The 16,363-nt window shown below is 38.4% G+C and overlaps 2 protein-coding genes across 3 annotated transcripts; one reads left to right on the top strand and one right to left on the bottom strand.

The window, feature by feature from the left end:
• Positions 1-316: 316 nt before the first annotated feature.
• On the top strand, positions 317-6,612 carry slc7a6os (solute carrier family 7 member 6 opposite strand). Its single transcript, XM_087784807.1, has 5 exons — positions 317-585; positions 1,785-2,111; positions 3,985-4,191; positions 4,370-4,502; positions 5,851-6,612. The coding sequence occupies exons 1-5, from the start codon at positions 397-399 to the stop codon at positions 5,973-5,975; spliced, it is 981 nt and encodes a 326-aa protein (XP_087640933.1). The 5' UTR covers positions 317-396; the 3' UTR covers positions 5,976-6,612.
• Positions 6,613-7,370: 758 nt separating this feature from the next.
• On the bottom strand, positions 7,371-15,654 carry slc7a6 (solute carrier family 7 member 6). 2 transcript variants are annotated; one of them, XM_087784806.1, is made up of 10 exons: positions 15,608-15,654; positions 13,250-13,737; positions 13,053-13,178; positions 11,107-11,251; positions 10,919-11,042; positions 10,740-10,843; positions 9,513-9,609; positions 9,297-9,446; positions 9,058-9,241; positions 7,371-7,981 (listed from the first exon to the last, which is right to left on the bottom strand). In XM_087784806.1, exons 2-10 carry the CDS (start codon positions 13,731-13,733, stop codon positions 7,914-7,916), a joined length of 1,482 nt encoding a protein of 493 aa, XP_087640932.1. In that variant the 5' UTR covers positions 13,734-13,737; positions 15,608-15,654; the 3' UTR covers positions 7,371-7,913. The 2 variants fall into 2 exon arrangements, with proteins under 2 accessions (XP_087640932.1, XP_087640931.1); XM_087784805.1 differs by having other exon boundaries at positions 10,740-11,042.
• Positions 15,655-16,363: the final 709 nt, after the last annotated feature.

The following is a 16,363-nucleotide window of genomic DNA, read 5'->3' on the forward strand; positions in this document are numbered from 1 at the left end:
AATGGTGACAACCGACTAGCCGAGGACTTTTCAAAACGTGTTTGTATACAACATTAAATATATTTTCATGGTTTCTTTGTACTGGACTCTTAGAACATTTATGTTTTGACGCCTACATTATTGTGACGCGAAGATACATCGCCTCTCAACTACAGTGACGTCACAAAGCGCTGCAGCAGGGTGAAAAACAAATTGACTTTGATATTGAATAGTAAATATTGTCTTATTTAAGAGAACTTATTTCAGTAAACACTTTAAAAGCTTTTTTTCTTCATCGTTGCGAATATTATTGCGCGCTTCCGACGCCGCCGTGTGCGCATGCTCCTTAGTGACGTATTTAGTTACCGGAAGTAACGCCGTCGCTCAGACGAACCAGACACAGCCAGACGAGGCAACATGGACCCAAACACCACCATCCTGCGCGTGAAGAGAAAACGGGGCACCGACCCCGCGGACGCGCTCTTGTTGGCATGTAAACGTATCCGACCCGAGTCGTCCCAGAGTCCGGGGGACACGGTACCGGAGCCCCCCGACGCGGAGGTGGAGAACACGGTGTTCAAACTCGTGACCACCGTGGAGACGCAGGTGAGAGGCCCGCCGGAGATACACGGCAGTCTCACGCTCCACTGTGGGACGAGCCTGCTCGACGAACGCCACCAACAAACGTGTTTTAATATGTGTTTTGACCTCATGTTGGTAAAAGTCGCTTTTGTTACCGGTGTAGTGGGAATAAAGAAGATGCGTCTGTTTAGCTAATGCTAACTGTTGTTAGCATGACGCTCATCCTTGCATTTAAAGATGCTTAATGTCTGTTGACGAAAATTGACATTTTGATTAAAACTAAGGAGATACAATTCTATAAACTTCATCCCACCATGATTTATATCTCGAGTTATTTATATTAATACTTGATGCCAATTATGTCCAAGTTAACATGAACATATTCAGCATTTGTTTCTTGGTTTCAACCAAATTAATATGTTACTTGGAGGATTCAGACGTTTTTGTCAAGTGCAGCATTAAAGACACTCTTAAGAGTAACATTTACTCCCTTAGAGTCAATAAGCGTTATCTAATAAAACGTACTTATTATTGAATCTCTTACCTCAGGGTAAAAATGTTGCAAATCTTTTAATCATTGTTAACAAATGTCACAAAACTAAATCTTGAAAATGTATTCCAAGTAAAGTATTACATTGATTCAAAGTTTATAAAAAGATAATTTATATGATTTTCTTAAATTATTATTATAGAGCAACAGTTTGTTGTTAGATACCTTTTTTTGTGAGGAATTCAAATGGATCATTTTAATGTTTTAATCTCTGATCATGTGGTCCTTTGATAAAGTTATAGTTTTCCCAGAATTGAAATTTAATTAATTTTCTACTCGATTAAGGATTATTTCCAGAGTAATGTGTTCCTTTTTAGAGTTTTAGGCAAAGATGTCAATTTTTAACGTAGTGAATGGAGCTAATTTGTTAGTAAGTTGTCGTCGTCTTCATCCAAAAAGACAAACTTAAAAACATCCAAATACCTGTGGGCTGCTAGTCTGTAATGACCATCTCGTATGAAAGCCTCGACAAGAGGAAGCGTTCTGTAAAAAATAGTTCTATATTTTAAAAGGGTATATATTTTAAGCTTGTTTGTAGCAGAAGCTTAAAGGCTAACATGATACACAGACCGCTATGGGCCCTAGTCTTAAATTTAATTTGCTGAAGCTGTAGGAACCCTGTACATTTTGATGTTTTTTACTGCTCCGACAACCAACCTCCTCTCCTCTTCAGGATGCTCCTGTCCAGACACAAGTCCGTCAGGCCCTCACCCGGCCTCGCGTGGCTCACGCCTTGCGGCCCTCCACCAACAGTTCTCAGCGGCTCTCTGGATACCTACGAAGCGCAAAGTGGAGCACTCGTAAAGAGGAGCGTTACAGGATCCTGTCCAGTCACAGGACGGGTCTGCCCACTCCCACCGAGGCACAGGAAGCTCACACGGCGGATCCAGAAACTGTAGAGGAGACTGAGGAGCGTCAGGAGAAGTGGTTGGGTCTGGGCGAAATTCAGGTTGTGGATCTTATCCAGGAGGACGTGGATCAAAACAAAACGGCTGCCAAGGTGAGTTTGTGTTTTTGAAGATGGGGGGTGTAGCGTTCTATTCAGGTTTTCAGAACCTTATAATGACTGAGGGACAATGATTCTGATTCAAATAATAATAGAAAGAATATGAACCAACCTCACAAGCACAGAGTGAGAGCTAAAGCGAGAAAGAAGGAATTAAACACAATTTCAAGATGTCAAATACAGCTATAGGCCATTTTACTGTAAATCTTTCCCTTGCAGTTCATTACACAACCACGTTAAGCTCAGTTAAAACACACATTGAAACATAAAATAAAAATATAGTGAAGCACCTTTCAGCTGGGCACTTTATTTTAAGAACTCTGTCAACCAATTTCCCAAAGGAGACCTCCTGAGGGATCAATAAAGTTTTACCTTACCTTACCTTACCTTAACATTTTCTCTCAACAACAACAAACTCGGTCACTCTTTTAACCAGCATACATTTCCGTTAAATATGCTTCGCCAACCAGCGTCTTCAAAATAAAAGGACTCAACAAAAAGTATGATAATTGAAAAAAATAATCCCAAACAATACAATTCTGTACACATTTGTATTGTTCATTGTTTTTGATGAACCATTGTGATGAATCAAAGACATGTGCTTTTTGGCAACATAGGAAAGTTTCATTTAAATCAGAATCGGTTGTAAAAAAAAACACGATTTTTTATTTTCATGGCTAAAAATCGTCCCAGACAACACGTACTGGGCACAGATAGATAGATGGAGTGTATTTTGTTCAAGAAATTTCATTTGTCAAAATAATGCTTGCATAAATAATTCATGTGATGTTTTCTAATTGTAAATTTTTGGTTTATTGTGGAATTTAATTTCAAATCATATTAAGGCTTAAAGTGTTGCATTTATTTTGCCATAAGCTGTAGGCACCGGAAAACAGCACAGAGAGAGTCCGTTGAACTTTGTTGTTGCCTAAAAATGACAATGTTGATCTAAACTCTCACTGGTGATATTAGCAGATCCTTATTCTAAAGCAGTGTTTTATTAGATCCAGTCCGACGTCTGCTCAGATGAGTTTTCAAACCATACCATCAGATCTGCGACTTAGTACGATTTGAAAATTGATAAACTTTGCTGTGTTTACTTGAGTCATGTAATTCAGCTCATGTCTCGCCTGCAGTTGATTCAGAACTCTGCAGCAAGAATTCTAACTCGCTCAAGTAGGAGAACTCACATTTCTCCGATCCTTAAAACTCTTCACTGGCTTCCAGTTTCTTTCAGGATCAACTTTAAAATTCTGGTTCTTACTTTCAGATCTATTCATGGTCAGACTCCTCCTTACATCAGTGATCTGATCCAGCCTTACACCCCAGCTCGGGCTCTGAGGTCTGTGGATCAGAATCTACTTATGGTTCCACGCACACGGCTCAGGACCAGAGGAGAGAAAACTTTTCAGGCTGTTGCTCCTAAGCTTTGGAACGATCTTCCTCTCTCTTTAGGCGAGATGGATCTACTGACTCCTTTAAGAAACATCTTAAGACGTTTTATTTGTTCAGGCTTTTCCTTGATTTTCTGGAACTCCTGTTGTGTTTTCAGTTTTATCTTGACCTTTAAAGTATATACTTTATTGAGTATGGTTTTGATTGTTTAAGCGCTTTGTGACCCTGGTCTGGAAAAGCGCTATATAAATAAAAATTACTTACTTACTTACTGCAATAAATAAAATATTTGATTTGTTGTGTAATTTTCTCACTCAGTGGATAGAGAACAATGGATTATTTTATTGTCTAATGTAATTAAAAATGACATTGGCTACTCATTTTATCAAGGAGCGTTTAAAAGTTGCTCGGTTTTCTTTCAGGTGAAGCTAAACTTTAGTAAACTCTGAATTTCTTTCCTGTCCTTCCACAGACTCTAACCTCAGATCCAGATGTCATCCTGTGCAACAACACCAAGCTGCTGCGCGAGCGCCTCAACATCTCTAGGGACGGCGCGACCGAAGAGCAACGGAACCTTGAGGACGACTACGTCTACGACCTGTACTACCAGGAGACGGTGACGCCGGGCTGGATCCAGGACATACTGTCCGTCAGGGCGTACGCTGACGAGGGAGAACTGGTGTGTGTGGATGGATGACGGACGGATGAATGAATACTGTCCACCAGAGTGAGTGAATGGAGTCATGGCTAAGATGAGTTGGTGTCGATTGACGTTGCCTATTTCTCAGTTTTTCATCTTTGACGGCTTCGTTAAAACTACTCTTCGTTCTCGTGACCACGTGTTGATGTGATCGCAGGTTCCTGATCTGGTAGTTCACGAAGAGGAAGTGTACGAAGATGAGGATGATGAGAACGAGGAAGACAACTGGAGGAACGAGTACCCCGACGAGGAGAGCGACTCTGACGGGGACAGGGAGGAGCGCTATGGCGGTGAGAATGCTTGATCACACTGTTGATGCCCTGATGTTGGATCGTGGCTCCTGGTGCAGGTTCATCTCTGCTCTGCTGGACTCTCTTGGCTCATGTCCTTTTTTTTTTTTGGGATTAAAAGCGCACCATCAATGTATGAGTCTGTTTTAATAGATGCGTTCTTTCAAAGCAACATTGGGTGTTTGTAGGCGCACCATAATATTATGTTGAAGCACAGTAGCTTTGACACATTAGTCGTGCTGTGCCTGAATGAGTTCATGAACTACTTCATATTTTGGATGGACGTCAACTTAACATGGTGTATTTTGCCTGATTGATTCTGGTGTCCATGAACGTCTCACTTTCTCCGTTAATCTTCGTCCAGTAGGTTGCCAGATTACTACAGAAAAGGAAAATGCACTGTAAACGGGTGTTAATAAATCGTGGCAACCAGTTTGAGCCACCAGTGGTGCACAAAGGGCATACCCACTTAATGTGCTAGTCACTTAGTTCATTGTATTTTATTCATTCTTAGTTAATATTCTTTATTCAATTCATCATATTCTATACCCACAACACCACACAATACCTGTGTTGTCTGTCCAATACTGACAAATGTTAAATAGTTTCTTATATGATGAGGAAAATGACGCACATTTTTAATCTTAAAACGTATAATAATTGCTGATTTTAGTTGTATATGGGCTTTGGCAATCATTTAAAAAAGAACTTTGACATGGTTCATTCTTGGAGAACTGAACCTATGATCATGTCAAATTATGAACTGAACTAGTTTATTTTAAAATTGTGAGCTGAACTTTAAACTAGTTAACACATATAAAGTGAACTTTCCCAACCCATGTTGGACAGTATTACAAATGAATACTGCGTGTTTAAAATGTTCTCTTGTGTTGATTATTACGGTCTGAGAAATGCATAATGTTGTCCAAAGTCATATTGGCATTATAGGTCTACACAAAAGAAAAGTAAGAAAAAGAAGAAACACAAACTCTATATGGACCATCTTGTTGCAGAGAAACCACCCCGGGGCCTAAAATTGTAACGTCACTCATTTTCTACTCGCCCTCATGTCGACTAAGGGTTGGGATTATGTTCAGAGTAATCGTCTCTTTTTGGAGCTGTAGGCAAAAATGCATTTGATGGTCGTAAATGTGGTTCTGCATCACTACACTGGATCTGCATGGTTATAACGCTGGTTATATAGCAGGTGAATCAAAGTTTTTATTTGAAGGTCGGTAAAAATAATGCCGACGATTTATGCATGTACTTATTGAATTGTTGTACTTGGAACACGAGAACGTTGACTTGGTGAATGAAGTGGTTAATGGTTAGTCATGTGTGTGTGCAGGTTACTGGGAGGAGGAGCACTCGTACACCCGCAGGAGCTGGGAGCGCTACCAGACGGAGGTGCTGCAGGAGCTGGAGTGCCACGGGAAAGATGGCGAACGTGACGACGCGTGTGATTCTGACTGATCGCCGGGCGAACGTATTTTCATTTATTTCCTGTTTGAGTTGACGCCCCCCCCCCCCCCCCCCCACACTCTGTGTTCACGAAGAATTGGCATCAGATTCCCATCACTCTCAATTCTTCCAGAAATCGTAGCGACAGTGTAGCACTCAGACCTCTGAAGTGTTGATGTGCCAACGTGCAAGAAGAATCGGTGTAAATGGTCCCTTTTTGTGGCTCTTCGCCTCACCGGCGACAGAGTTGGTCTCATGGTTTGTTTTTCTAAGTGTATGGTGAAGTGAACTTGTGTGTGAACTTGTGTGTGGACGTGTGTTAGAAACGTCGGTGTGTGCGCCTCGTATGCTTCGTGACACTTCCGTTAGTGAGACGTCTCGCACGGCGGGCGGTTCAGGTTTTTAGAACGCTTGCATTTCTGTGCATGGTAGTGTGTGTGTGTGTGTGTGTGTGTACTTACAACCGCGTGTGTGTGTATGTGTGTGTGCGCGCTAGATTTCTGTTTGCATAAGTGTGTTGTGTTGTGGGACGGAGAGTTTGCTTCAGAACTGTGCTCTTTTTTTTGGGACGTACAGATTCTGTTGGATGCCTGGAAAGATTTTGTAAATATGAAGATGTGTATAAAAAGGCTTTCAATAAATGTAAAAACACACGTGAGTGTTAGTTTTTATTTGTGCGAATAAGTTTCTGACATTTACGTTGATTTTCCTTTTACGGTCCAACGAGCTCAGAGAATGCAGTTTTAAAAACGGAAAAGAAGCGGTACGCTTAATGCAAAACGCTTTTTAGTTTGTTTTTTTTATTTGCATGATATAAAAAAAACAACTTGAATGTCTATTAGGGATGTGTATTGAAAGAATCTGGTGATGTGATGCGTATCACAATACATTTGTTGTATTGCCTGAACTTGACTCTAGCCTTTAACAGGTTACATGTCTTTTCGTAACTTCTTTCATTTAATTTTAAAACCAAAATATGTCTGAACACCAGCTCTTAAAGCTGCTGAAGTCGACTGTATCCTCTCGTCCTCAGTCATCACCAGGATCTTGCAGGATCATTGTTCCTTTCATTCAGGAGATCATAATGTCTGCTGATACAAGCAATCATTTAATTTAAGAGATTTTTATTTAAAAAAAACATCAATACTTCCTGTTAAGCATCTTTAAAAAAAAAAAGTCGATATTTTCTTTGGTTTATTCCAGATGTGTACTACTATGACTTTTATAAGTCACATACTGTATTGTAAGGGAAATATTTTATTTTCCAAATCGTTACATACTAGTTTTAACAGAAAGTTTGGTCTCAAGAGTCCCTCCCCTCCATCCACAGGCCCCTCCCACTCAGGAGTCTTGTGTCTTAATAGATGTTTATTCAGCTTTACAATCTGTTCGGACAAACCAAAAAAAACAAAAAACAATATATAACAAACTGTATTAAATACTCTCCAGAGAGGTAGTTAAATGAAGTCAGCTCGGCAGGTTCACTATCCAGCACTTTTGATTTGGGAACATTTCCACAACTGCTGTAGGTTTTGACATCTCGGCCGCTCACGACCTTTAACACGAGTAGCACTTTTGGCCGATGAACGAAGAGTACGAGGCTGGAGTTCATAATGTAGTGGCATCTCCAGACGACCATTAAACCACGGTATGTTTTCGACAAGATCAAGACAAACTGTTGACACGGCATCAAGTGTCCAGACGATGGATGTGCAAACGTCGTGCTGGATGTTTAAAAAATACACTTCAAAATCGTGGAGATGCTCAGGAACTAAAAACATTCACGTGTCTTCACGAAGTGAATACGGATCATTGTGACATTCAGTCAAACATTTTTTAAAAGGTCAAGGGTCGCTGGCATCACATGTCTGGCGGCACAGCGGCCATGTTGGTAACATCCGTCGTGTGCAAGTGTACAAAAGTCCCGTTTTTTTTTTTCTTCCTTCCTCGCTACTCGCTCTTGTCCGGCTCTGTGAGAACACAGTAGCACGTGAACTGGGTCAAGTGGGTGAAGGAATCTGCAGGGGGAAAAAAACAATTTCAGTGACGTCATCGACAACAACGTTTAGTCAACCTGTTAAATGCTACCACTGCTGTCCGCCAGATGGGGCTGTGCTACGGAGGTAGATTGGTTTCTTTATTGTTCAATAAAATAAAAAGATCGTAATAATATATTTTCAGTCAGATGTTGCTTGTAAAAATTACATTTTTAAAATCAAAGAATATATTTTCACCGGAAAAAGTTGCTTCTACGGAAAAAAAGAAATACATTTTAACAAGTTGCTTTAAAAAACTATATTTTCAGTCAAAAGTGGCTTCACTCAAAAATAAATGTAAATTAAAATCAAAAATGATACATTTTCATTTTTTAAAAGTGGTTTCAATCAAAAATAAATATCTTAAATTAAAAATATATTTTTTTATATATATATAAATTAAAGTTGCTTCTACCCCAAAAGATATTTTAATAAAAAGGGTGGCTTTGATAAAAAATTAAAAAATGTTGGTTTTGTTCCTAGCATCACTACTTAATTTGTATTATTTCTTTTTCTCACCACAATTATTTTTTTATTGTTACCAATGTTTTAATTAAAAAAAAATTTATAAAAATTTTCTATGAAAAAGGGTTGTTTAACCCAGGTGTTATATGAGGGTAAAGGTCAGATAACACAATGGTCAAAAAAAAAAAATTGTAATCAAAAATAAGTTTCTTCAATAAAAAAGTTGCTTTAATCAAAAGAAATTTCAATAAAAAAGTGTTTCAATACTTTTTTTCTTAGATTAAAGTAATCTTTTCTGACTGTGCCATATGATGTTTAGGAATTTAATCCCAAAAGAGTTACAATTACTCTATTTTGTGATTGAAGTAAAAGTGTTTTTCTTTTTTCTTGAAAACATTTTTGATTTTGATTGGATAATAAAGAAATAAATCTACTTCCATACTATTCCAGCTTTTTGGTCCAGGGTTTTGATAATTTCTATAATAATAGGCTCATATTTAGAGATTTTTAAAAAACAAAACATTGATAATAATTCGTAAAATCCAATTTATGGTGGCCAAAAAAAAAGGATTTCCTGTGTGCGCTCGACTTACGCAACAGTTTGGTGATGACCGGCGGCCGCTTGGACTGCGGCAGGTAGACGCAGAAGAAGTAGACGGGCACTCCGGACAGGCCGATGCCGATGCCGATCAGCGAGCTGATGGTGTCGGTGTAGAGAGGGACCACCACCAGGAAGACGGAGCACATGCAGAACACTATGGGGTACACCAGGGAGAGCTGCGGGGGCGACGCCGGGGGTTAAGCTGAACGACAGGAAATGGAACCTCGTTACCTTCAGAGGTCTGGGGCGGTCGGGCTCCTTCCACCGGAGGTAGATCTGCCCGGCGATGGACAAGCCCATGAAGAACCAGTAGCTGAAGCTGTAGTAGTTGATGAGCTGGAACACATCGCTCACCATCAGGTAGACCAGCGACATGACGCACTGCAGAGAAGCAGAGCCGGTGAGACGACGGCGGTTTTATCTGGACAGGGCGACGCTGAAGCTTACGTTGAAGAGCAGCGCAGGGATGGGCGTTAACCTCTTGATGTGGATCATAGACAGAGCGTCTGGCAGGTGACCCTCTCGAGAGCCTACGTAGAACAACCTGTGCGGACAAAGAGCTGGGTATCAATTCAAAGACACATCGAGGAAAAGACAGGGGTGTGAGAAAATATCAATACACGTGACTGAGGATGAGAGGATACAGTCGACTACAGCAGCTTTTAAAGTTAATGTTTGGACATATTTTGGTTTTAAAACAAATGAAAGTAGTTACAATTTCGTCAAGAGTCATGTGGTCTGTAAATACTGCAACACCAAACTACAACAATACTACACAATATACAGTATCATTGTTACTACAGTATCATAATAAATGATTTCTCTTGCCTCTGTATCGTAATACATATCGTAGCACTTGATTCTTACCAATACAGAGACCAAGTAAAAAGTGAGTACAGTAAATTTTACAAGTAAAATAAACTGAAAGGTCATTAGGATGTTTCTACATTATACAATGTGTGCAGACAAAATATTAATGTTATAATAATATAATAATATTACAGATACAAGTGTAAAAAACTGTCATTGCCATCATTTTACAGTATAAGGATGTTAAAGCCAACATAATATTGAATTGTTGAATTTAAAATTCCAAATGTTGAAACTTTTTTTAACAAAATGTTTTTTTTTGTTTTTTTTTTAATGAAACCTTTTTTTCTTACATCACGTTTGATATTATGATTCCAATAATTCAAAAATAAACGTCCTGAATACAATATATTTTAAGTTTTATCTTCAACATTAAAATATTGATTGGCTGAAAGTATTGCAGTAGCAGTAGCTCGGTACTCTTTTTGTAGTGGTACTTTTATATTAACATTTTCATATTAAATTTAAAACCCTATAAATTAAAAACTATTGAACTTGGAAAAAATGGAATTAGAATATAAAAGTATATGTGTAAAAAAAAAAGAAAAAAGTTTTAATTGAATTAATGCATCATCTTGCACTTTTTTTATCTTTATAAATTGTCGTCTTACTGTAACGCAACAATGTAAAGGGAATAAAAGTACTGAACTGAAAACAATAATAATAATGTGGACCTGACTTAGTGACAGGTTATCCATTAAGAAATATTTTACATTCATCACACAGGGGCCAAACAGACTATAATAATTGGTCACACACTCATGGACCGACTTGAACCTGGTGGTTCAGAGGAGACTCTTGTACCTGGAAGCAGCGATGATGGACGCGTTCAGACCTCCGTAGCAGGAGAGAGCCACAGCAATCGGGATGATCCAGCTCATGACACCGAGAGTGTGATCTGCAAACGTCTGAACCAACAAGAAAATCAAAACCACGCGCCGACGAAGAAGAAAAAGAAAACCCCGCTCGGACTGAACACCCACCACAGCCACGGCGTCACTGGCCAGTATGGCGCTCATGTCCAGGACAGCGTAGTAGGCCACGTTGGTCAGGATGTAGATGATGGTGACGATGGGCATGGATATGGCGATGGCCAGAGGAAGGTTGCTGAGACGGGGACAGGAGGTCGTGAGATCCTGGGGGAGCTCGCACGAGTGCGTCGTTTCATTACCGCTCTGGGTTTTGAATCTCCTCGGTGACGAAGTTGAGAGTGTCCCAGCCGGAGTAGGAGAAGAGCGCGGAGTAGAGCGCCAGAGCGATGTCGCCCGCATCCGTGGAGGATCCTTGGAAGGCAGCCTCGAAGTTGGAGGTGGAGCCTGAAACACAGACCGATGACGCTGGTTTCATCCACGTCTAACCTTGCTTTACCCATCTCTAGGTTACAACCTCGGGCCTCCGGGTCACTTTGACCCCGAGACAACACCAGGGTTTAAGACATCATGCTTCGAGATAAGCGCCTTTATCTCTCTCTTTCTCTTTGCGCTTGATGGAGTCTACTGACTCCTTCAAGAAACATCTTAAGACGTTTCTATTTGTTCAGGCTTTTCCTTGAATTTCTCGAACTCCTGTGTTGTTCTCAGTATTATCTTGATCTTTAAAGTATGTACTTTTTTTTGAGTATTGTTTTGATTGTTTAAGCGCTTTGTGACCCTGGTCTCGAAAAGCACTATATAAATAAATATGACTTACTTACTTACTTACTTACTTATACCAGGACTATTCAACTTCAGGCCCACGTATGGAAGTTTATCAGGGACATCAGAATATTTAATGGATGAATTTAACATTTTCAAATGAAAATTTGATATATTTTTTTAATTTTATGTAATCCTTTTTTAAATAAATTATTCAATCATTTCCATATGATTTATTGTTAATAATTGCATTTTAAAAATCGAATATTTTCTAAATGACGGGTTTTTTTCTATGCATAGAGTTTTATATTCTTATTCCTATAATCATTTCGTAATATCCATAGTATAGAAACAGTTTTTTTTCCATGTCAGCCTTTCAATACATAATATTGGTATAAAAGTGCCACCAGACAATACTGAATATAAAAGGCTAAGGATAAAAAATTATTGAATTTAATTAATATTTTTTGCTATTTTTTAATGATTATCGAACTCTATGTGTAAAAAAACAATTCATATATCGATTTTTAAATTGAATTGTTAAAGAAAGGAAAAAACAAACTCAATATACCAAAATACAGATTATTTAATTAAAGTATTCAATAAATAACAAATTCAAACTTATTATTTACAAATTATTTTATTAAATTATTCATTAAAAAATAATTCGATATTTTCAATATAAAAATAATTCCATTTAATTATTCAATAAAAACAAATCTAACCTTTACATTACAAACTATTGAATTTAATTATTCAATTATCTAAAAAAAAATCCATTCTTTCAATATAGACTTTAATAAATTCAATTATTTAGAATAATAATCCAATGCAAAAAAAAGTTGCCGCATTAAATTTAACCATTTAATATTCTGATGGAGACATAGTCTCCTCCCTCTCTACTATTTTTCACAAAAATGATGATGAAATATTTTTTATAAAAGAGCCTACATTAGAAATGATGAAACACAGGATAAAAGACAAGAAAAAATCCAAATACAAAAAATAAAAAAATGATTTGATGAAGTAAACATCAAAGACGCTCAACTGAGGATGTGGCAACCCGAAGATAACTTGTGAAGTTGTCTCTCTAGAGGCCCCTTCATCATCCTCAGGAGGCATCTCGGGGTCAGAGGTGTTTCGCCCTATAACCCTTGTGTTACCTCAGGGTCAAGGTGACTTGAAGTCCCGGAAACATTTTTTTTTTTTGTTGGTATCCCTTGTTTTGTCACTGGGCGGGGGTGCACGACCTCCCTGGCTTCCATAACAAACATATGCAGTGTTGGAGGTCGTTGAGCTTGACCCAGAGACAACACAAGGGATACCACAAACACATTTGTTTTGGGGCCTTCTGGTCCCCTTGATGCAGCGTTAACCTGTTTACCACCCGTGAGTGTGGCAGTAAAGTTTAAAAACTTAGCAGTGACTGTTCCATCAGGCTTTAATTATGTAGTCGGTTTACTGCCGTGTTACAAGCACTTGCCTTGACCCAGTTTGACGATGCCAGTGACGATGATGACGATGAGAGCGGCCACTTTAGCGTAGGTGAAGATGTCCTGCACTCTGGTGCCCCACTTCACGTAGGCCGAATTAATGAACGTCAGCAGACCTGGAGAGAGGCGAGGAAGGGGTCACACATGTGATAGTGGCTGGTTTGGGTTTCAGGGTGACTTGACTTACAGATACACGCCGCCGCGATCAACCTCCCCGCGACATACGGCGGTTCACAAGTCGGGAAGAGCGGCTGCACCAGGTAGTTGGCGAACGTGATGCCGATGACGGCCTGGCCAGTGGGCTCTATGATCAGCAAGGAAGTCCACAGGCGGATAAAAGCGATGAAGCCGCCGAAGGACTCCAGGATGTAGGCGTACGACGCCCCGGATTTAGTGATGGTGGTGCCGAGCTCAGCGTAACAGAGGGCCCCGAACACAGAGAAGACGCCGCCGATGATCCAGATTACAAGTGAGAGCCCATAGGAGGCGCTGTAGATTAGCACCCCCTTCGGAGAGACAAAGATCCCGGATCCGATCATGTTTCCCACGATCAGACTGACTCCGTTGAGCAGCGAGATCTCCTTCTTGAGCTGCATGGTCTCCTTCACCGGCTCCGGGTCGTTGGACGAGTGGCTGCCATTTACCTTCCCTGAGACTACGTGGGCGGCCATGACACTGAACAATCACACAAACACAATTGTATGACTATCACTGTAATACTGCAATACTCTCCCTAACAAAATACTAGGTGTGTAAACAATGTTAATACACTTAAACATCGTGGATACCGTATGAATATTCAACAACACTTTATCGATTTTTTTAATTCACAATTAAACTGCAAATATATGCTTGAATAATATATTTCTTCTCTTTTGAAGTACAAACATAGATCCCTCATTTTTAATTCAGTAAGATTTTGTTAAATATGTTGCATGTTTACTGTGCAAGGGCAGTTTTCCTGCGATTAAATAAGCATTGATTTAACTTTTTTTTTAAGAATCACCAAATATAATAGAAAATAGAAATAGAAATTTACTTTATTCTGTATTCTACTTAGTAGTATATTCCTATTTTATTGAGAATATATTGTCAGGTCTTCTATATGGATCTAACAATACTTCAGATATATGGTTGAAATAAAGTTTTTATGACGTGGTTTAAGGGCCAAACATTACTGCGTATTAAAAGTGATTGCAGCTTAAATTTAAATTGAAAAATATATGTATTTATTTAGACGGAAGTACAAAACAAAATGTCAGCAATCTTCTCACTAAATAGTTATTTTGCGTTCACTGTGATCAACCTCCCAATTTAAAAAAGCTAATTCAATATAATAGTCACAAATAATTCAATACAAAGTCTAAAACGAATTAGATTTGTTATTTTATTGAGGCGCAACTTTAGTATAAACATGCGTAAAAAATATCTCTTTCTATTGTTATTATTTTTTATAAACAATACCAACATCGATTGACAATTTCCTTTGTGTTTTATAGTAAACAATACAGCCTGTGTTCAAAAACAGTCCTGATCGAAATCTAATCTGAAATCAATAAGCTACTTTAACCTCCAACATCTTCTAAGAATTTTTCTTTTCTGCAGTAAAAACAAGTTGATGTGGTGTTCATTCGTTCTTGGTCACAGATTTAACTAAAACACACAACTTTTTACATGAATACAGAAGAATATTTGAAAGACAGTTGATTGAATCTTTGAACAACAAAGATGATGTTCCTGTTCAAAGGTAAGATGTTTATTGACATTGTATGTTTGTTTAGGGTATTATTTTCAGTAAAGAAAAGAGTCAGGTTTAACATAGAACAGTCACAACAAGGTTATAAACGGATCATCATCATCATCACTCAGAGAAATCGCATTGGTGACTGTGATATGATGATTCGTTTATACAGAGATAAGTAATAATTTTGTAGCTGACGAAAAAACTGTTTTCGTAATAAATTACTTAATACATTACAAATATAATAAAAAATAAAAATGATAAAATATAATATTTAACTTTAAACGCTGTATCTTCCGTCAGCAGAGGCAAGTGGAGTTAATGAGCAGCAACTTAAATCCGCTTGACTTTTCAAAGTAAAGCTACACAAAAACACTGTTACTGTGAACCTTTATGAGAACGAACCGTTGTTATATAAAACAATTTCACGTAAAATATTGTATAATCGGCATCTCCGTGCGAGGTAAGCCATGGATGCTACATATTGTTTATTTGCTAACATATTAGCTTCACGTGGTTTCTGTTGCTCAAAGAACACGGAGGGAGGAAATATATATATTATTTCAATTTTATATTTCAAGGTCCAGGTAGTATTTGGTGGTCTCATGTTTTAAGAGATAAAACGGCAGCGTCAACATGTCCTATCTTCCGGCGGAGGTGTTGGCTAGCTTGTTATCGCGGCTTTTGTCAAACGACACCTTTTGTCTAAATTCTGCTCTATATATTCTCCTGATATACTTAAACCCTAACATGTCAAATGAAGAAGCTTCCTTTTAAAAAAAATAACGTACATCCCGGTCTTACCTGTGCTGCCTCCCCCTGCTTGTTTTGAAAGTCTGCCAGTAAACCGGTGTCCGGGAGAAACAGACGCAAACACTGACATCTGGGGTTCTGTGAACGCATCATGTGACGTTGCAGGGACGTGTCAGCAGCATCTTAGGTGGAGAAACTCCTTTAACCTCATACAAATACATACAATTTATATATATTTTTAAATCAAATTGAGGGGTTTGTTTTTGTTGTGCGTTATTTTCATATTGTCTTAAAATAATATTGTCTATTTAATAATAATAATATTGTTGTATTTAAGCGTCATTACGTTTGACCGTTTTCCCCGCTGATTTAATAAAAAAAACACAGCTGCGTTAAAAGATAGCAATAAAAGCAAAGTCGCGTTTTTTAAACCCACTTATACTTAAGTATTATCTGGGGAAACAATGTTTTACAGGTAGCTATGATTGTACTGCTTATGTGTGAAGTACAATTAGAGGGAAGCTGTTATGACGTAGCTAAGGGTCAGAGGTTATGACCTCTTGAACAGATCACTGCTACCTCAGCAATGAGGTTAAATGGACAAATATACAAGTCTAGTTCAACATTAAAAAGTGTTTGTTTTTTATGTCTTGGCCATCCATCATCAACCTCTCTCTCTCTCTCTCTCTCTCTCTCTCTATCTATTCATCTATCTCTCTCTCTATTCATCTATCTATCTATCTATCTATCTATCTATCTATCTATCTATCTATCTATCTATCTATCTATCTATCTATCTATCTATCT

The sequence above is a fragment of the Callionymus lyra genome, chromosome 2, assembly GCF_982586985.1.
Source record: "Callionymus lyra chromosome 2, fCalLyr1.hap1.1, whole genome shotgun sequence".
Classification (NCBI taxonomy): Eukaryota; Metazoa; Chordata; class Actinopteri; order Syngnathiformes; family Callionymidae; genus Callionymus; species Callionymus lyra.

Coding starts and splice junctions, on each gene's coding strand:
- slc7a6os (XM_087784807.1), top strand. CDS start 397: ATGGACCCAAACACCACCATCCTGCGCGTGAAGAGAAAACGGGGCACC. Junction 2,112..3,984: donor AAAACAAAACGGCTGCCAAG/GTGAGTTTGTGT, acceptor GTCCTTCCACAG/ACTCTAACCTCAGATCCAGA. Junction 4,192..4,369: donor ACGCTGACGAGGGAGAACTG/GTGTGTGTGGAT, acceptor ATGTGATCGCAG/GTTCCTGATCTGGTAGTTCA.
- slc7a6 (XM_087784805.1), bottom strand. CDS start 13,733: ATGGCCGCCCACGTAGTCTCAGGGAAGGTAAATGGCAGCCACTCGTCC. Junction 9,610..10,739: donor TCCATCATCGCTGCTTCCAG/GTACAAGAGTCT, acceptor TTGTCCGCACAG/GTTGTTCTACGTAGGCTCTC. Junction 7,982..9,057: donor GGTCATCACCAAACTGTTGC/GTAAGTCGAGCG, acceptor TTCCCCCTGCAG/ATTCCTTCACCCACTTGACC.